Here is a 21,357-nt window from a genome sequence, read left to right as displayed (position 1 = left end):
ATACACAAGTTGGGGGAGGGACAATTTGGTATCTCCAATTTGCCTAATTTGCTTGTTTTTGGCCTGTGGGAGTAAACCGGAGTAAACCCACGCTGACACACAATTTAAAATGTGTTTTTTGCCAAACCCACAGTCAGATCACGAAACCTGAAATATGGCATATGGCTATAGTGAGCATTGATGGTCCCTGTGTTTCCTTACTGGAACAGATAATTGCAAAATTTTCTAAAGATGTTGACTTGAGATGTGTTTTCTGTAAATAGGAAAATGAGAGTATTGTCCATTTATTTTATAATTGTGTTTACACAAAATTCTTTTGATGTGATTTGGCTTTTTTTGTTAGAAAATAGTACTAACATTGATATATAATTTAAAGATAAGGATGTTTTATTTTTTATGAATTTAATAATTATTATATATAAAAATTATTCATCCATTAATATAAATGGGCTGTTTTTTACTCATTTTAAACTACAACTAAATCACTATCTGTACACCTTTAATAAAAAAAAAAAAATTACTTTAAAGCTGTCGTTTGACTAATTTTGTAATACAGTGTACTTGTTTCAATTTGAATTATATATTTTTTATTTTTTTATCTATTTATCGTTTTTTCATTTTATGTTAACTCACTGTTCTGAATATTGCAAAAAAAGGTATAGAAATGTTTTTCCTTACCGGAAATCACGTGACCTTTTCTGCTTGCTCTCCAACCTTTTATGAAGACAAACGTTTGTTTTAGTTTAAACTTAAAATAAACACACATTGCGAGACAGGAAGGGACCACAGTCTAAATGTAATATTCCTTCAAATGTATCCACGGATATGTAAGAGAATAATGAGTGTTTTTCACTGTATACTTTAACAAGCATTTAAAAATTAAGTCAGAGAGATGTTGGTTTTGCCGGTTGTTGATGAATAACAGCTGTGAATTATTTCTATGTGAATTATCAACGCGCTTATGCAGCCATGTCACTGAAAATAAGTGAACAGTGACCCAATGTAAAGTAAGCTAGGGTCCTTACCAGTGTCCGAAGCTGCGCTTGGGAACTATGAAGCTGTTTGAGACACTCGGTATGTATGACGTCAAAGTACCGCGAGAGTGAGTCATATAGACTTCTCCGTACGGTTCCTCGAATCGCTCTCGCGGTACTTTGACGTCATCCGCATGTCGTTTCTCGCGACGCCTCTTGAAGTCGAACACACCTCTTCTGTCTCCGCCACTGCTTGTACAACGTGACCTCTGCAACCTCACGCGCAAACGCTTTCAGTATGTTGTTACTTGACGCACGTTCTGTGTTCTGCAATAGTTAGCTGTAGCTTTAAAATTAAACTTAATTCTGATATATTTTTTTACAGCTGCCAACAATATAAGCGAGTTTAATTTAATGTTCTTACTGTTGCCCCGTTTGAGGATGTGGACAGCGTCGAGTTGAAGGGCACGCGTTGTTATCATTAAGAAATGGTAATTAAAGTTACGATGACGCATAACGCAGCATTTGAAAGAAAGAGTTTAAACCACTGATCTATATAAATGACTGGATTGCGCATAGAACGCTTGACGTAACTGCGTGAGGTGACGCCAGCACAGAGTTCGAGCCGCCATCTTGGTATACCCAACCGGCAGAGAGCGTCATTGACTTCCATTCAAAATCATGATCAAAATTTACCCGCTTTACAGCGTATCAGTTACACAAGGTTAATTTTTAGGATATGTGTACGTTAATTATTTGATAATTCTGGTGTTATTTGCAATGTTTATCTTTTAATCGGGCAGGATAATGGATTTATAAAAAAACCGTTAAGGTGAGTGTGTGTTGCATTTGTTAATGACACGGGTATAAATAAAGTTTTGTTTGACATTCAGCTACACTGTGACGGTCAGCGTTATTTCTCTAAATAAGTTTAGGTAACTTGTAAGTTTAGATAACATTATTACAAAACTAGCAAATTATTGCATACACATACGGTACAAAGTATGATTATTTATTTAGATTTCAGAATGAGCACGTTTATTGTCATTAATACTAAATATGCTGCGGTCTGTCTGCTGATCTGATACTGTAATAAAGATGAATGTATAATAACTGTTTAAAACGCAAAATGTACAACTTTCAGTAAGTAACTATTTACATGCTTTGGACGTTTGTGTTGTAATAATGTACAGGGTAACTTCACATATAAAAACGAAGACGAGTAAAGTGATGTTTTATCATTAAAATCTGATAACGTCCATTGATTTAATAGAACGTTTGGGTATACCAACATGGCGGCGCGGTGGCTTCACAAGTGTGACGTCATGCGCAATCCAGTCATTTATATAGATCAGTGGTTTAAACGCGTCATGACGTCACCCGTTGCTATAGTAACGAGTTCACGCTTAAAGACTCGCTGCAGGATGCGTTGCAGCCAATGGACCGGTGAGTTATGGATAAACTTATTTCTGTGCAAAAATCTCATAATAACTAATGATAATCGGCCATTACAGAATGATTGTAGGTTTTTATTGTCTCTAAACGTATTGATATGTTTACTTCTATCAATATTATAATGTGGTTGCAATGAATTGATCATGAGAAAACTTCATGTCCCAAAGAGTAAAATGTAATATGCCAAGACATTCATTTTCATTATCTTGACAGGCAAAACCTGCCAGTAAATACAACTTTACACCTTACAATTGTTCATGTCCTTTTACTTTGTGTGATTTTCACTTATAATTTACTACTATGTCTATTTCTATTTAACTGTAGGCTAGGCTACATAAGTCTTTTGTCGCTGGGATAAAATTATCATAACATTTAAATGACCGTATTTGACATCCATAGGTTATTGAAATAACCCAGCATAGGCTAAGTAAAATCCATCAGCTGGGTTTTACCATATTTTGAAATATTATTTAGTATTCATTATTATAAACATCATCTGCCAAAGAAATCATATTGAGTTTACAATGCTATCCACATTCACCCTTAGGGCTGTTCTGTGTCTTCTGTATTTTCAATTAGAAAAAAAACGTTAGCCTACGTGTTGATGTTGCTCCATGATTAATGTTTTGATGTGTTTAAACCAGTTAAATATCTTTCCAGATAAACTACACAGTCTGTTAAGTGATCAGTGATGCGCTTCATCTGCCCAGAAGCAGCCATGACCACACGGATAGATGAGCTTGCCCGGCCCAAACCCAACCTGCTTAAATTCCCAGACAGGTAGCCTCCTTTACACAAGCATGCTGCTTTTTGTAGATAATGTACATTTATGTATGATCTCCTGGGACCCAGAAAGTTTTTCTTTCATTTGACTTTTTTAATCATGTCCTCTATAATCTATGAATGCATATGCAAAAGCATGATTAGTGCCAACAATTAATAAGATTGTAATCTAAATGTTACATGAACCAAACAGGAATCATAATTAGCCTATGTAATGAAATATGAATGCATGTTAAATATGTTCTAACAAGAACAGTCATGTATGTCCACAAGAGGGCTCTGTGACTTTATTAAAAAACAGCAAATCTACACATAAACTCTTGTTGATCATCACAGTTTTATAGTGACAAAGCCATTGACTACACCATAGTATAGTACATTATGAAAAATCACAGTACAGATTGAAATGCAGTGCTCAAACCAGGCATTATCTCTGTGATTTTATCCAATAATTGTTTTTTTATAGGCGCTCAGTATACTGGCTTGATGAACTACCAGCTGAAACAAAAAAAAACCTCCACTACTGGGTTTGGTATGACAATAACACTTAAACACATATACTAAAATCAAACAAGAATCACTCTTCTGACAGCTTATAGCCTTTAAAACATCATTAGATAAAGTTCTCACAGTCAATTTTCTTATTTCTATTCCTCGTTAAAAGCATATATTGTTACTTTTAAATTGTAAGAGGGCAATAAACATAAAGTTTAAATCCGAGGGGGTTGAAACTGTGTTAATTTAGTATTATTCTGTTATTTAAGTCTGTATTTGTATATTGGACTTTTTTGTGTTGACTTTGTCTCCACAGAACTGACTCCTCGCTTAGAGGTTCTTGCCCAGAGCAAACAACCAAGCCGTTTTTTGGAGGAGAGCAGGTGACTAATGAACAACAGACACTGACCAGAAGACAAATTATAGCATATGAGCCATGTGGCCTTTTGTGCAAATTATTGTTAGGGTTGCTTGATTTGAGTGCTGAAGGGACACGGGTTCCCTCGCCAAAAAGTCCATTCCATTTTCGCATAGATTATTGCACAAAATAAGCTCTGTGTTTAACAAATGTTTATGACAACAATCCTATGACCATAATCCAAACGTCTATGGGGAAAAAATAAATGGGCCTTTTTGCAAGGGAACCAGTGTCTCGCTAACGTCTGTGGGGTTAGCATACATTTTATGAGGCTCAACATGGTGAAGGTGGGATGGCAAGTTATAGGAGCATTTCCACATTTGAGTGATCTCCCAACAAGCAATTTTGCATTTATACGACATCTTATAGCAGTCCAAACACAGCCAAAAGTCTAGGCTAAAACAAGGTAAGATTTGGGCTGTCAGGGAAAATTTAAGAGACGTCTAACCATAGCCCAAAAATAAATAAATAAATAAATAACCAAACACCTTGTAATCACTGTTGACTTTGCTTACATGGTGAAATATTATACATCTTTAAAGTTAATTTGTCAAAAACGACATGTTGTCTAGAAGTAGGTTACTCATAGTCAGACTATATCAGGTCTACAGTTACAGTACCCTAGACATTAAAATGACGACAATTGCGTGCTTAAAAAATCTTAAAAAATGTAAGTATTCTGTGAAATTACTCAGAAAGTTATCAGGAATGCTAAAGTGAAACCCCTAAAATGTAAGACTTTTATCTGGGTTATTCCCCTGTCTGTTTCATGTTTGAGTGATCAGCATTATTCTAATCTAGACACGTATAATGTATACCTATATACTGCTGTAACATAAGTTATTGATCTGGGCTTTTATGAATGAATGAATGCTTGAATATGCAGTATAGACACATTTGCATCTTATGTAACCTCTAAAGTACAGTATATTAAAGTGCAGAAGCAACATACGTCATTGAGTGAGAGAGTAAATCTCATATCCATTACATTGTCTCTTTGTTAAAATGCCCAAACAGTAGCTTGACTTCCTCTGTGGCCCATCATAGATCTCAGCAGTACCGTATCAGTTTATAGTTTAATCACAAGAATTACAATAATCATCTTCAGGCAATAACAGCTCTCACAGTCATCTTGTCCTTATGGCTTCATTCAAACACAAAACTCTCAGAGCTCATTGTGAGACTCAAATTGGTTGCTTTGTCAACCGATGATTACATCTGTAATTAGTTAATAAGCAAATATGAATCCAGTTTTCTCAGGTGCAATCCATCTGAAGTCAAAGCTTGTGATCATGGGATCTTTCTGTGGTTTTCTTTAAAGAAGGTCACAAGAATGGGTGGTTAGTGCAGCAGCGTTGAAGGCACATCCTTCCCAAAGAGTCTGTTCGCTGGCATTGCCCCGTCTACCTGCTAAAGGCTGGCAGCCCGATCGGCCCCTGTTAACCACTGTGAGTAAATGCACTAAATTGAAAAATAAAAGTGCTTCAAAAGGTTATTCACAATAATGCCATATTATACGACAATTTTTGGTTCCCTAAAGAAAGTTAAAACATACTTGTTGTTAGATTTTTTTTTAGATCAGCATATTGGTTTCTGGGTTCTTTAAAGGGGACATTTCACAAGGCTTTTTTAAGATGTGAAATAAATCATTGGTGTCCCCAGAGTACATATGTAAAGTTTTAGCTCAAAATACCATATAGAACATTTATTATATTTAAATTGACACTTTGTAGGTGTAAATGTGCCGTTTTAGGTGTGTCCTTTTAAATGCAAATGAGCTGATCTTTGCACTAAATGGCAGTGCCGTGGTTGGATAGTGCAGATTAAGGGGTGGTATTATCCCTTTCTGACATCACAAGGGGAGCCAAATTTCAGTGACCTATTTTTTCACAAAGGTTTACCAAAACTAAGTTACTGGGTTGATCTTTTTCACATTTTCTAGGTTGATAGAAGCACTTGGGACCCAATTATAGCACTTAAACATGGAAAAAGTCAGATATTCACGATATGCCCCCTTTAAATTGATATTCCACCTTTAAAATGCTGCTTAACCAATCAAATTATAGCACTTAAACATGCCTCATGGTTTTAAAATGTTGCACCAATATTTTTAAGCACTTTTTACAGATGTAGTGTCCCAATCAGTGAATGATAGATGTCTTGTTTCTTGTGGCCTAACAGTTGAGCACTGCGGTTAAATCTGCCAGGGCGAGTCCAAGGATCTGTCAGCTGGCACAACCGAAGCACATGAAGATGATGTTGACCAACTTAAGTGTTGAATCAAGTGTACACACCGTCACTGTTCCCACAGCGACACCCTCCGCACGCATACTGCAGCTGGCCTGTGAGTACATCTCAGCACATTTTTACATCGTAAATGACATTTTTTCCTAAATATAAAGTCACTTTACTGTAAACCAACCAGTTTCCTTTAAAGAGTAACTAAACCCTAAACCAACTTTTTTAAAGTTAATGATCTGTAAGAATGGGGCTTTATTAGTGCTGTTCATTGATTTGAGTAACTTTTTTGACATTTGGGTATAAAATGTTTCAATGCTACAATATATGGTGTAAAAACGTCCTTTCTTCAGGTTAAACGATGGCTATTGCAGTTGAATTTCATGTTTGATGTTGCGGTACTGTGTGATGTAAGCGGTACGATACTATATTAGCAGGTTCAAGCTCACCACCCCCTTGTTACGATCTCACCACACACTTGGTAAGAGCTCAGTTTGTGCCCTCTATCTCTGTTGGGATCTGCCCACTTTTCTTGCATTTTTCAAATATTGCCAGTGGGTGGAGTCAGGCTCTGACCAGGGGTTTACCCAGATAGCAATTTTGTTCCGGCCCACACAACCAGTTTTCCTCGGCCCACATCCAACGAAGAATGACGGCCCTACAATGGCCCAGTTCTGGATTACAGACAATAGCCCATAACTGGCCCAGACCTGGGCCAGAACAGTCCCTACAAACAAGCCTACAATGGCCCTTGCATGGGCAGCCCTCACTTAGCCCCCAGGAAGCACTCATGCATCAAAACCCCCAGAGTTAAATGAACACTGCTGGATGTAAATATTGTCCCAATCTTACAGAGTGTTAAAAAGTAACAATGAAGCAGAATTAAAAGCTGTGTTATCCTCTTTCTCAACATCTCTGTCTGAAACCTAAAATTGCATTTTACATGTTACTTGTAGAGTCATGTTTCATTTGAAGTCACCATTATTGTGATTAGTGTTTGTTTTAGTTGAACTTGACTCTTGACTCTTGCCTTATTTAGTTTTTTGACTGCTATAACTGTGTGCTTAAGACATGTTGTTTACAGCAGAGAAAAGACAATAGAGCAATTTTTTGATGGTGGTTAGCACTGTTAATAATGTCTAAGCAAATCTGGGTAGTTACTCTTTAAAATTATTTATGGCCTCCATTTAAACCTTGTTTTGTGGATTTACAGTTACATTTATGCTTTTGGCAGATGCATTTGTCCAAAGCAACTTACAGTGCATCCATTTGCAAACATTTAAAGGGGCCATGGCATGAAAATGAGACTTTTTCCATGTTTAAGTGCTATAATTGGGTCCCCAGTGCTTCTATCAACCTAGAAAATGTGAAAAAGATGAACCCATTAACTTAGTTTTGGTAAACCATTCTTTACAAGCACATACAAAAATAGGTCGTTGAAATTTGGCCCTCTTTATGATGTCATAAGGAGCTCTTATTAGAATAATACTGCCCCTTAATCTGCGCTATCCAATCACAGCACTGCCATTTAGTGCAGAGAAAAAGAGGGAGAAAAAAATAATTCACAGCACAATTGAGTTTCAATTGCAACAAACCACCATCATTGTGATCAGTGTTTGCACTTCATCAGCTCATTTGCATTTTCAAGGGCACACCAAAAATGGCACATTTTTGCACACACCAACAAAGTGTCAATTTTAACATGTTATAATAAATTATCTATTTGGTATTTTGAGCTAACACTTCACACATGTGCTCTGGGGACACCAAAGATTTATTTGACATCTTAAAAAAAGTCTTGTGCCATGGCCCCTTTAATTAATTAGTATGCAAATTCCCAGAGGATCAAACCTGTGACCTTTGCACTGGCACTGCTAATGCAATGCTCTAGTAATTTAGCTCTTCACTGTAACAAGGGTGTCAGATAGCCGACAGAAAACACACATGCCGAGTTAAATGTACAGAAATCCAAAGTCTTAAACTTGCAGGATATTGTTTTCCTATTTTAGGAAATGCAAATGTAGTTAAGCATGGCTTATCAAAAATTCAGGTGATTCAAGTGTAGTCATAAAGCTGAAAAGATTAAGGACCAGATTTAAAAATGGTACAAATAAATGACAAAAATATGAAATTAAAGTCATTGTGAAATATTTATCTTGAGGCGTATACAGACAGCTAATAACTATGGATTGGATATTGCTACTGAGGTATCTCTTCCCCTCTCTTAGATGTTTTTGCAGATAATTTAGATTATCATATGATCAGGGGTCTCATTTATAAAGCGTGCCAGTTCCCACGCAAAGGTTGTGATCTGTAAAAAACTAACTTGACGGGAGAATGGGCTTGCAGGGTGGGATTTGAGGATGATTCATGTACACACACTTGCAGGTGATCTGTGATTTATAAAGGGAACGTTGCTTTGTTTTATAAGTCTTAATATTTTTGCTGTATGCCATTTTTGGCTTTTGTGCGTATGAGACTTTTAGTAAGGATCCTACACATGAGACCCCTGATGTCCTAAGAGCTCAACGGCATTTGAATTTTACTTTGATTTCTCTCAGTTAAGTTATCTTAATAAAACCTGTACTGTAGCTCAAGATCATGTGTTCGATTCCCAACAAAAGTATTTATTTAGTGCACTGTAAGTCACATTGGATAAAAGTCTCTGAGAAATGCGTAAATATAAATGTTTCTCAGTAAGTTATGCTTGGATGCATTTCGCAGTTAGAATTGTAATTAATTCTATCTCCTTCTTTCTTCTTATATTTCACCTATAGCCCCTAAGCCGGTCCATCCACAGCATGTTCTCGCCCGGCCCGTATCTTGTCCGGTTCCCAAACATGTTTTGACAGCTGCAGCCAGTGACAGACTGCACGACCTGGCTCGGCCAAAGACCCGTCAGGCCCTGTTTGAGGGCTATGACCCTTACAGAGTCACCCCTGCTGCTCGGGCGGCCACTGCCTCTCCAAGATTACTGGAGCTTTCATTACCCTTATCACGGAAATGTAAAGGCTAATAAACGCTCGTTCCTCTATCTGTATTGTCAACATGGTCTCATTACCAACTCGTCACATATTGGTTCATACATTTGGTCAGTACCCCATGGACATCACTTTGTAACACACAGGGTACCCCTTTGGCATTGGGGACTCTGGCATCAGGGTACTTCACTGCTTTCAACAAGAAACCTGTCAATTGCAAATAATGACAATACGGACAATGGTTGAGTTGCTTTTCTGTTTACTGAAGGTTGGCTTATACTGTAGCTTCAGATAGTCCAAGCACCTGGTGTAAGCAAACATTCAGAAGACAGTTAATGACTCACAATCATTTAAATATTTCCCTTCAGGGTTTTTCTTTATTTGCCGGAGTGTGCTTTGTGTATGTAATTTCTTGTTCATTAAACTCTAAATAAGAAATGAGCTTATGATTCCTTCATGCCTTATGAGAGATATTATTGCTCATTTATCATTAAGTGTGGTTGCTGGTTTGGAGTGATAGAGTAAACAGGATTACGTATAGCACATTAGACCGATGAATCACTGAATATCTGTGCACTGATGGGAGCATGTTAATGTCTGATATTGTCACGAGTCACAACTTGTAAGACCCAAGAAGACATGCAAGCATCGCTATAAATAAACATGAAAAATATTTATTTCAAGTATTTGTCACTGGCTGTACTATGCATATGATACCCCTAGTGTCAGAGACCTTATTAAATAACAAAAATAGCCTCGAGGGGACAAACAAAGTCAATTATTCAAATAATATAACAAAACAAGGCACACAAGATGGTATTTTAAAGATACACAACAATCCAGCACAAGACAGCAAACACAAGGGCATGAAAGGGATAGTTCACCCAAAAATGAAAATTCTGTCATCATTTACTCACTCTCATGTTGTTACAAACCCGCATACATTTCTTTGTTCTGATGAACACAAAGAAAGATATTTTGAGAAATGTTTGTATCCAAACTGTTCGTGGACCCCATTTACTTCCATAGTAGGAAAAAATAATACTATGGAAGTAAATGGGGTCCACGAACGGTTTGATTACAAACATTTCTCAAAATATCTTTCTTTGTGTTCATCAGAACAAAGAAATTCATACAGGTTTGTAACAACTTGAGAGTGTGTAAATGATGACAGAATTTTCATTTTTGGGTGAACTATCCCTTTAAATAGGAGAAAAACTAAATGAGGGCATGAACTAATAATTGTATTATTGAATTTGCGTCCGCAATGTCAAGACGTGTCATGTGTCATTGAAAATGCGACGCTGGCAAATGACGTCAACTCAGGTGGACACCACCTCAATCATATGAACATACCTTATAATACTAAAACAATGACAATAATTTTTTTTCTGATAAATACACTTTTATTTAATAAAGATTTTAATTGTTTATTTTAGAATATCCAGCCATTATATGCAGCCGTTGCAGGTGCACAATATCTTGGGATAGCCTCGGCTGTTAAGGATACATTCGTTCTATCCTTAATAGCGCGAAGAAATAAGGACGCATTTTGAGGCTTCGTTCTAAGCATCCTTTGAATTGGGACACAGCTTCAGTCTCCAAATTCTTAAAGAGACAGTACACAATTTTAACACCATATATTTTCAATGTGAACATACAGAATATTTGTCTAAAGGGTTTAAATGATATACATAAAAAAACTAAGCTTACATATTAAGATAATTTCTAACAAAAATATTCAAAGGCTGAATCTAAAGCAAAATAGGCTCCAACAGTATGTAATATATTAGAGTCTTACGTGTAAAATAGCCCATGCATATAAGAAACTTTACTAAAATAATGCAGTATATAACCAATCGAACAAAAGAGTGACGCCCACTGTGGCCTATCATTTTATTGTTTGACTGTTCAGTACTGTTCATATTTACATTTAAAAAGCAGACATACAAGTAACTTAAAAGTTACCTTCCCGAGAAACTAATTACTTTTGAAATACAGTAACTGGTGGAGTAATTTAATTACTTTTAAAAGAAGTAACTAGTAACTGTAACTAATTACTAATTTATTTAGTAACTTGCCCAACACTGCATATGACTCAGCGCATCTTTGGTGTGACGTCTTCACTTAGTGGAATAAAGTTGAAGTAGTCTTGTTACAGAAATAAATCTCTTTGATTTTATAATCAGTTTGTCTGTGTTCCTTGCACATCACAACATTTTACTTCATCTGTGGTTTAAGTTGTTAAAGCAACACTATGTAGTTTCCATGTAAAAATGACTTACAGCTCCCCCATGTGGTTGAAAAGCGCAACAGTGCCTGGTATCAGACACTCTTCTGCAGGCAGGGGGAGGGGCAGGGCTGTGTTTCCTACTCTCCACCGCCACTTTCAGAGTGTGCTTGTAGCAGCTAGGAGGCTGCTCAGGTTGCAGCAACAGTACAATGTGTCCAGTTAAAAGTTGTTCTATCACTGAAATAATTTTAGAGACATTATTTAAAGGTAAAAAAAATACATAGTGTTGCTTTAATGTTGAAGTTGCTTTTAAAAGATGATGTAAACAGGTCATCAAAAAATCTAATTTAGTCAACAAATCGGAATTGGGCATATAGATCTGCAGTGTAAATCCAGCCGGTTCATAATTCACTTGGTGGGCAATAAAACCTTGCATTAAAAGTGCCATAACTAGGCACCACAATATTATTAATTATTTACTGTGGATTCATTTATAGCAACCACCCATCAACCTCGCAAAATGCCATAACAATATTATGACAGCACACAAAAACTCATCAACCACCTAAAACCCACAATAATCACCAATGAATATCAAAGTGACATTTAATAACAGAGAGAAAAAGTTAGATTTCTCTATTCTTCATTTTCACCTGAACGTGTTGAACATCAACAGGAAATAATTTGATACATCTCTGTTTATTCCTCTGGTATTCCTTTAGCTCGTCTATAAAGTATTATTTTAGTAGAACAGAGGGTCATGACTTTAAAGGGGCAATGACATGAAAATCTGACTTTTTCCATGTTTAAGTGCTATTATTGGGTTCCAATGCTTCTATCAAACTAGGAAATGTGAAAAAGATCAACCCAGTAACTTAGTTTTGGTAAACCATCCTCTCCAAGCATGTGAAAAAATAGGTCATTGAAATTTGGCCCCTTAATCTGCACTCTCCAACCACAGCACCGCCTTTTAGTGCAGAGAGAAAGAGAGAGAGAAAATAATTTACAGCACAACTGAGTTTGAATCGCATCAAACCACCATCATTGCCATCAGTGTTTGAATTTCATCAGCTCATTTGCATTTTAAAGGACACACCAAAAACGGCGCTTTTTTGCACACACCTACAAAGTGGCAAGTTTAACATGCTATGGTAAGTTATCTATATGGTATTTTGAGCTAAAACTTCATATATGTGCTCTGGGGACACCAAAGATTTATTTGACATCTTAAAAAAGTCTTGTGCCATGGCCCCTTTAATCCCAAAAACAGAGGCTAGTTATTAAAATGTATCTTAAGTTGTTTGGGTCCGCCAAATGTAAATACTTCTGTAGGTCCTTTTGTGATTCCCTTTTGCAAAAAAAAGTACTTTACAGAACTCAGTTGTTGAGTACCATTTTGCCTACGGCCTATTCTTTATTCATAATGTTGAATAGTTTGTCTTTGCAGTATGTAATCTGTGTATGCTCTAAGCCTGTTAAAACCAAGCACACTGTGCTTTATCCCATATATATTAAAAATATGTCCATTTAGGTACATATGTGGTATACATTTGGTAACAGCACTGTATGTAGCTCTGAGGTACTAATATGAACTCTTAAACGTAAACTTTTGGAAAGGGTACCATGGCCGCCCCATATAGGGACCATTTTTACTGACAGTGTCTTTTCAGTTTGACCACATATTATTTATTTTAAACATACATTTAGTATATAGTATGCAGTCTGTAGTACACTGACATTCCATTCTTACACAGTGTGTTTCTGGCATTTCATGCCGTTGTAGAACCAGCTGTACAAGTTAATATGTTAAAAGCTCTGTTGTGTTTGATGAATAATTGTACTGTTTTCCAGTCCCACAAACAACATTACCTCATATGCATGTTATTGAATGAGAAGCTGATGCGTGATCCAGCATTCTGTACTAATCAGTTTCTTAAGTAATTTTGACAACTGTGTTTCGTTTTCACCAGTTTATTGTTTAATAATAACCACCCAAGGGTGCTGAAAATTGAGTTTGATTGAGTTTTTTTTTTCATTAATCTAGTTCCCTGAGGTAATTGATGCAGATTTCACCTGATGTGCAATTATCACTAAGCAGAACTGAATGAACTAAGCAGAACGAAAACCTTAATGGCCTCAACCCGAAGTGAAATTAATGTGATGTACTTTTGAAAATGACTTGCAGGGGATACATCTGATGAGTTGAAGGTATTATCAATATTATTTTACATTTGACTTGAAACCTCAATTTTTGTGAAAATCTGACATTTGTTTGCACATTTTATATGTGACACGGTTTGTGAAAACCCAGCTAAAGTCATTTCTTTTGTGATTTACTGTTTTCTGCATAAACTTATTCTACATCAAATAGGCCATGTCAAAGATTGAAATTATGAATTGAAAATGTTTGAGTTTCATTGTAATTCTCAGTTCCAAGCACCCAGATAAATTTGTTCAGTTTGATTTGTTTTATCAAGAAGCCTACACAACAGCTTTAAAGGAAATAGCTTTACATGCTGTTTGCATGACTGTGTGACCTCTACTACGAGTGCTTAACAATTAAAAGTTCAGTATGACCTACTATGAATTTTAACAAGCTTTAGAAGATATCTGATCTGACATCACATTTTACCAAGAATAAGGAGTAGGCTAAATCGTTTTAAGTGGGTTTGTAGTTTTGGTTTCGTGTTTATAGTTTTCAATATAAAGTGTTACAGGTGTTAAAAAATAAACTTCTGGTTCACAATGTGAAATATAGACTACAGACTCAACACTGAACAGACTGATCTCTCCACTTGGACGTCTTGTGTTCCGGCGGCGCGGTTTTACGCATAGCTTCTCCGCGCGTGTCCTCTGATGAGATCATCATCATACCTCCCGTCGTGATTATGTCATCGGCACGGACTTTATTTTGACATTTAAATGCTTTCGGAAAGTCTTAAGTTCCTTGAGTTCTTGACTGCATCCACGCATCAGAGATACAGGTAGGTAGGTGTCTGCTTTTGGTTTGCATGTGGCTAATTTATTTGGTTTGCGTGCGCTGCCATTCGAGAGACATTTCTACATTTGACATCTATTAACCAAAAGTTAAAGTTATTTGATGTTTCTTCCTGGAAAGTGATTTTTGAGATTTGTAAGATTTATCAGCATGTAAAAAGATATTTTCCATATGTTGATTTCCGACTTACAGGAAGCTGTCAGAATGTCGTTGCTTTAACATTTTCTGATCACTTTATATATTCAGTAGCCTATCTATGTACTTTCAGCTGGTGATTTTACTACAACAGTTGAAATCTGAAGTTGAATGATGATACTCTCTGAAGCGGGATTTGTTTTGTGGATGTGTGCAGCCAGCAGGATCCTGTCCGCAGGTACAGTTCGAGTGTTTTCAGTGTTTCTAATAATGATTTTAATAAACGTGCACGCTTACGCCGGTTTTCTACCTCACGCGTGAGGCAAACTAGCAAGCAAGAAGTCAACCCACCAAACATGAGACGTCCGTTCGACGTGCAGATCATGTCTATATTAGGTCGGTTGGTCCAGGCTCTTATCTGTACGTCTATACAACGTGCAGATCTGGTACAGTATCTGGACGTCTGATTATGACCCCTCTTGGACGTCAGGTAGACGTCCAAAAGGGGTTCGGGGAATCAATACAAAAACATTTTATACAAATGTGGTCTATGAGTTCTGAGTCAAAAAACATAAACATCACGTGCATTTTTGTAGAATATTTTGTTAAGCTGTTAAAATAATGTTATCTTTATATATGAATGTGTGTTCAAAAACATAGCACTGCTCATAGATAAAGTTCCACCTTAAATGCTGTCTCTCTCTCTTTCTCTTTCTCTTTCTCTCTCTCTCTCTCTCTCTCTCTCTCTCTCTCTCTCTCTCTCTCTCTCTCTTTAATTAACAGAGATGTATATGCTGACGTTTTATTGAAAATCTTTGTCACCCTAATGACGATCAGTGATTCCTTTAGTTGGGTAGTTTGACTCTTTGACTTTTTATAGTAGTGTTTGGTCTTTGTAAGAGTGTTTATAAAAGCATGTTATTTGTTGCAAAGAAAATTTGTTAAAAATAAAACTGACATGGATCTTACAACTTCACTGAAAGTTTACCTACAGTAAAACCACATATGTAAAGTCTGTAAATTAATTTTGTAAACCATGTAGTATTGTCTCAATTTCTCAGTTGATTTGAGGTGTCACATCCAACTTATTTAGGTACATTCCACCACTGGGAAGCACTTGTATAAAATTAAAAGTCCAGATGTTATTGTCACATATGCAGACATCAAGATTGACCCTATGAATCACAACAGTGGTGACACTCTCTGGACTCGTGAGTTTTTATAATACGCTGGTGCAATGCATTGCAACACTTAGAAAACTCACCACCGTTGTGATTCATGGGCTGATACTTGATGTCTGCATCTGTGTCAAAAAATTCTAGACTTTAGATTTTTTAGTACAGTCACAAGGTTTCATTTTCCGTTACAGTAGGCAGCAGTATGCACCGAAGTATGTTTATTGCAGTTCCAAACAAAACATTGATAGAAGTTTACTTTTAAACTAAACTTATCATGTTTTATCTGTATTGTTAGTTCAGTTATATTATACCACCACTTCTGACCATCAATGTAATTAATGGAAAGCCACAAGTATTGGTAACAAACACTTAGTGCAATAATAATGTGTTTTAATATACACCATCATCAAGCGCACACAATACAACATAAAAACAAAGAGTCAAACTACCCAACTAAAGGAAACACTGATCACCATGAGGGTGACAAAACATGTTCAATAAAACATCAGAATCTTGTAAATTCTCAAAAACGAGCCGTAAAAATGACAAAAAATAAAGTAAATTTGGTTTGTTTAGTGAGTATGGTCCAACTTCAAAACAATGCTTTGTTAAAACAACTTTTTGTAATGGTGATGACATTGTTTTAGAGAATGTACATGTAACAATTATCCAGCGAGAGCAAGCGTGGGAGGAAGAGTGAAGTTCACGTCAGAGAGAGAGAGAGAGAGAAAGAGAGAGAGAGAGAGAGAGAGAGAGAGAGAGAGAGAGAGAGAGAGAGAGAGAGAGCAAGACGCAGATAGTTAAGGTGGAACTTGTATATTTGGGAATTATCTATAAATAATATTTTTTTAACATTTATTCATATATAAAGATTATATATACAAATATAATGTCTAAAATGGCCACATTTTAAATAGTTTTATTTTGCGTGGAGGTCCCCTTGACATCAATATTGGATGTTCAGAACAGGTCATAAAAAGACGTCATAAAAACTTTCATTCTGGCTCCTCATGGGACGTCGAAATGACGTCTTTTTAAGACGCTTTGCTCAGTGGGAAGGGTCAAGAGTCCATCTAAAACAAACAATAATAACCATAATGTTGACTTTAAATGAAACAAAACATCAACATCTAAACCTAATAAGTGAATTGTGTTTCTACGTCAATATTTTTACTAAACATTCAGAAACATTGCATTTTATTATTTTAAAACTGTTATAAAACCTTTTTTCTCTATAATTTACATAACAAGCAAACAAGTCAATATAAACAACAGTTGTTGTTTGAAACATTGTGTGAACATTAAAACATGACATTGTCATAACTTTTGATGGTAGAATGTAACACGTTTATACAACCCAAAAACTGGACACTTTTTATGTTGACAGAACGTTTTTGGGAACGTTGCAGAACTTTCAAGGAACGTTCTTAGAACTTTCTTCTGTTAGCTGGGGTGACAGGCATAGCAAATGTAGTGTTTTTGGCCACAGTACGCAGTGGGACAGTCTCAGTTGTACCTAACATCATCTGTTTAACAGATAGGTTCTGTGACTGTTAAAGGTTCTTTATGAAACCATAAAGCCTGACAAAGAACTGTTTACAAACCTTTATTTTAAAGAGTGTGGGGGAAAGTTGCATTTATTGGTACACAATTTAATTGAAATATACAGTAGTGACCAAAAGTGATGTCCGGATGGGATATTTGTATAATGTTTGTTTTTAATGAACCATTTGGTTTGATTGCACCATCAAAATATAGGGAGTTTGATTCAAAATGCAGAACACTAAACTTGGTTTAGGTACACTCTAAAGATGGCTAGGTAATTTTTTTACCCATAATGCGGTAAATACGCTGATCTGCCATAACATTATGACCACCTACCTAATATTGTGTAGGTCCCCCTTTTGCCACCAAAACAGCTGTGACCTGTGCAGGCATGGACTCCACTAGACCTTTCTATCAGAACCAGCATTCACGTTTTCAGGAGTTTGTCTGTTGGATCGAACCACAGGGGCCAGCTTTCACTCTCCATGTGCATCACTGAGCCTTGGCCGGCCGTGACCCTGTCACGGTTCACCGCTTTTCCTTCCTTATGGATCACTTTTGATAGGTACCCAGATAGCATGCAAACCATTGAAACAATGTTAAAAACAGTTGATTTGTCAATGTTAACTGCATTGAATCAATATCAGGTTTGCACCCTCCATTAATATTGAAAAAATATTAAAATTCCAACAAACCACCATTATTGTGATCAGTGTTTGCTTTAGTTGAGTCCTTGACTCTTGTTATGCACTAAGTTAAATCTTTCTTTTCTTTTATTAGTGTTTGTATGTATTTGTGTAGAAACTCATGTGCATTGGAAAAGGAAGGTGTGTTTAAAAGTTAATTAAAACTGATTTTTGTGAAAATGTCAAGATTATATAAAATTCAGCTGCTTTACATGATTATGTTGATCCATTTTTGACAATTATAATGGTTTTGGTTTGTGACAAGACAAGCAGAAGAAATTGCTGACACATTCAGACATCATTACTCATCCTACAAATCTCAACAATGGTGACAATCATTAAACAAATTCAGATAAAACGATAAACTGCAATGCATGCTGGGAGTTATAAATTAGTTTAGTACTACGATGATACCCAGCATGCATTGCAACATGAAGCTTTCTTTTGTTGATCGTCACCATTGATGAGATTCATAGACCGATTCATGATGTCAGAGATAGATTCAGTAGTTTAACTTTTTGAATGTGTTTTTGTAATCCTCAAAATAACAGACCTGACACTGTTTCCAATTCTTCCAATCTTCGTTTTCTTTGCAGTAGCAGATGTATTTTAAAATGCCGCTTCAACAGCGAAAGAAAACTTACCATTAAAACACGAGTAAAAGGCCCAACTAAAGCAAACACTGATCACAATAATGGAGATTTGTTGAAATTTCAATATTTTTTCAATATTAATGGAGGGTGCAAACGTGATATTGATTCAATGATATTAATATTGACAAATCAACGATTTTTAACATTGTTTCAATGGTTGCATGCTATCTGGGTACTGACCACTGTATACCGCGAACACCCCACAAGAGCTGCAGTTTTGGAGATTCTCTGACCCAGTCGCCCTTGCCAAAGATGCTTAGATCCTTACGCTTGCCCATTTTTCCTGCTTCTACCACATCAATTTTGAGGAAAAACACTGGCGACAGGGTCATTGATGCACGTCAAGGCTAATTGATGCATGTGGGGAGTGTGTGTGGTCCGATCTAACAGATGAGCTACTGTAGCTGAAATTGCTGAAAAAGTGAATGCTGTTTCTCAGCATGGTTTAAAGGCGGAGTGCACAATGTTTGAAAAACGCTTTGGAAAAGGGAGTCGGGCCAACTACCAAAGCACACTTGTAGCCAATCAGCAGTAAGTGGCGTGTCTACTAACCAACATCCTTGCCGGGGTTGCATATGTGTGGGGCGGGTCTATCAAAAGAAGGTCCAGATTCTATTGGGGTAGGGGCGTGTATGTTTAGGTCATTTCATATATTAACATTGGCTTTCAAACATTGTGCACCCAGCCATATTTGGAGTGTATATATTTGACAGACATATCTACAGTGTATCAGGGAATAGCACACCTACCCAACATGCATACAAAATCAGTGATACAGGTTTAGTAAATGGCAAAGATGTCAGTTTTCCAAAGTTGGGCATCACTTTAGAATCAGTCAAAATGTTTTAAAAAATTGCACAATAAGCAGATATTATCCAAAGCAAATAAGTACATTAAATGGTTGAACATTCAGGTGTAACCATCTCTTAAAGCTCCCGTTCTTTGTGTGTTTTTAAAGCTTTGATTGTGTTTACAGTGCGCAATATAACATGTGTTCATGTTTCCTTTTTAAAAAATGCGGTACTGTTATATTAGCCTGCTTTATGCCAACTGAGACAAATCTTAGTTGGAAACTTTTCCATTTGCTCTAACCTTTATCTTTCACAGCAAAAACGTGCAGACAGAGGCTTTTATCCAAAACGACTTGTAGTGCATTACAGTCTATCCAGGGCTATTCAAATCTTACCCTGGAGGGCCGGAGCACTGCATAGTTTAGCTCCAACCCTGATCAAACACACCTGAGCAAGCTAATCAAGGTCTTCATGATCACTAGACAATCACAGGTGGGTAAATTTGATTAGGGTTGGAGCTAAACTATGCAGTGCTCTGGCCCTCCAGGGTAAGATTTGAATAACCCTGGTCTATAGTTTCATAAGTTAGGGGCGTTCCCTGAACCCATGACCTTTTAAACCCCTAAAATTGTTTACCAGTTGAGCTACATGACCACTGACATTAAAATGAACTTTATATCACCTGATTCATTAGTTAAGCATTTTGTTTGTTGATTTAGTATGAGCTAGGTGGAAAATGAATATAAAGAGAGATAAACAATGTTCCATATACTCAGAGGTACTACAAACTTTGCAGTTTAACCCATTTGCGCCTTATGCTGCGCGCCTTTGAAATGGATTTTATTTCATGTTTCGAAGTGCTACGTTTTTGGTAGACGTTGACAATTCTTAGTATTTTTTCTGAAAACCCTAATGATATGCAGCATCAATAGCGTGTTACAATAACATGGGTTTTATAGGCGTTTTTTAGCAGGCGTTTTAGGAGAAAATGGGTTAAAAATGCTTGTGTTGACTTAACCATCACCCAAAACAACAAAACGTTTATACATAAACACATTTGTTGCATGTGCCAATCAGAAACCGTTTGTGTGTTCCTGGCTCAATTAGGGGCCATTTACACAACAATGTTTTCAGCCGAAACCGTATAAGTTTTTATGCATGTTATAGAGTGTAAGTCTTTGATAATTACACCTTGTCATCTCCGTGTAAACTACACTATAAAAAATGTAGCATACAGTAAAGCGAAAACAACTTGGTTATGCAAGTCAATTCAACCTACTATTTTAAGTTTTGACTTGTGATAAGTTGACATAACTTATAAAACAAGTGGAAGTTGTTTAACTTAATTTGTTAGGTTGAAGTAATATAAAATATATGCTGCTTTGATATAATTTTTACATTGGACTTAAACGCAAATCTGTAATAACAGTGGTGTCATGCGCATGTATGTCCAAAATAACAATTGTGGCCCACAGGATTGTGATGCTCAAGAGTTTAATAATGCTTCTTCAACAAAGTTTAAAAAAATGTAATGCAACCCAATCAACTACAAAACACAGCCAATCAGAACAGTTTTTGACCAAATCTTTCATGGTTAATTGAATGAGATCTCTGTGTGGGCGGAGCTACTACATACAAGAGTAGAACCACGGACGATTAAAGGTGCGGTCACACTAGACTTTGAGTTTGCGAATATTTTTCAGACATTATATCGAATATGGGCGGGGAGCGGTTCGTCAATATGAGATATTTAGCTTCCGTTTTGCTTTTCGTTTGAGAAAAAGGTAACTTTGA

General features: G+C 36.4%; 2 protein-coding genes across 3 annotated transcripts in view; both read left to right on the top strand.

Moving 5' to 3' along the window:
- Positions 1 to 2,331: 2,331 nt before the first annotated feature.
- Positions 2,332 to 10,152, top strand: spmap2 (sperm microtubule associated protein 2). Its single transcript, XM_065277213.1, is given in 8 exon segments — positions 2,332 to 2,420; positions 3,090 to 3,209; positions 3,679 to 3,715; positions 3,717 to 3,744; positions 4,024 to 4,090; positions 5,447 to 5,573; positions 6,307 to 6,469; positions 9,141 to 10,152. Coding segments are annotated over 7 exon segments (750 nt in total). The 5' UTR covers positions 2,332 to 2,420; positions 3,090 to 3,120; the 3' UTR covers positions 9,380 to 10,152.
- Positions 10,153 to 14,249: 4,097 nt separating this feature from the next.
- The window catches only part of LOC135767367 (interleukin-6 receptor subunit beta), a 34,449-nt gene continuing 27,341 nt past the window's right edge, over positions 14,250 to 21,357 (top strand). Inside the window, exons 1-2 of one of the 2 annotated variants that reach the window (XM_065277042.2) lie at positions 14,250 to 14,561; positions 14,844 to 14,948. In XM_065277042.2, the coding sequence (XP_065133114.1) occupies positions 14,882 to 14,948 (67 nt within the window). In that variant the 5' untranslated portion in view covers positions 14,250 to 14,561; positions 14,844 to 14,881. Of the gene's footprint in view, positions 14,566 to 14,843; positions 14,949 to 21,357 lie in introns of both variants that reach the window. The other variant, XM_065277043.1, reaches the window with a different exon arrangement.

Source organism: Paramisgurnus dabryanus, chromosome 6, assembly GCF_030506205.2.
Source record: "Paramisgurnus dabryanus chromosome 6, PD_genome_1.1, whole genome shotgun sequence".
NCBI lineage: Eukaryota > Metazoa > Chordata > Actinopteri > Cypriniformes > Cobitidae > Paramisgurnus > Paramisgurnus dabryanus.
Note: the sequence above shows the minus strand (reverse complement) of the source record. Positions and strands in the feature narration are given on the sequence as shown.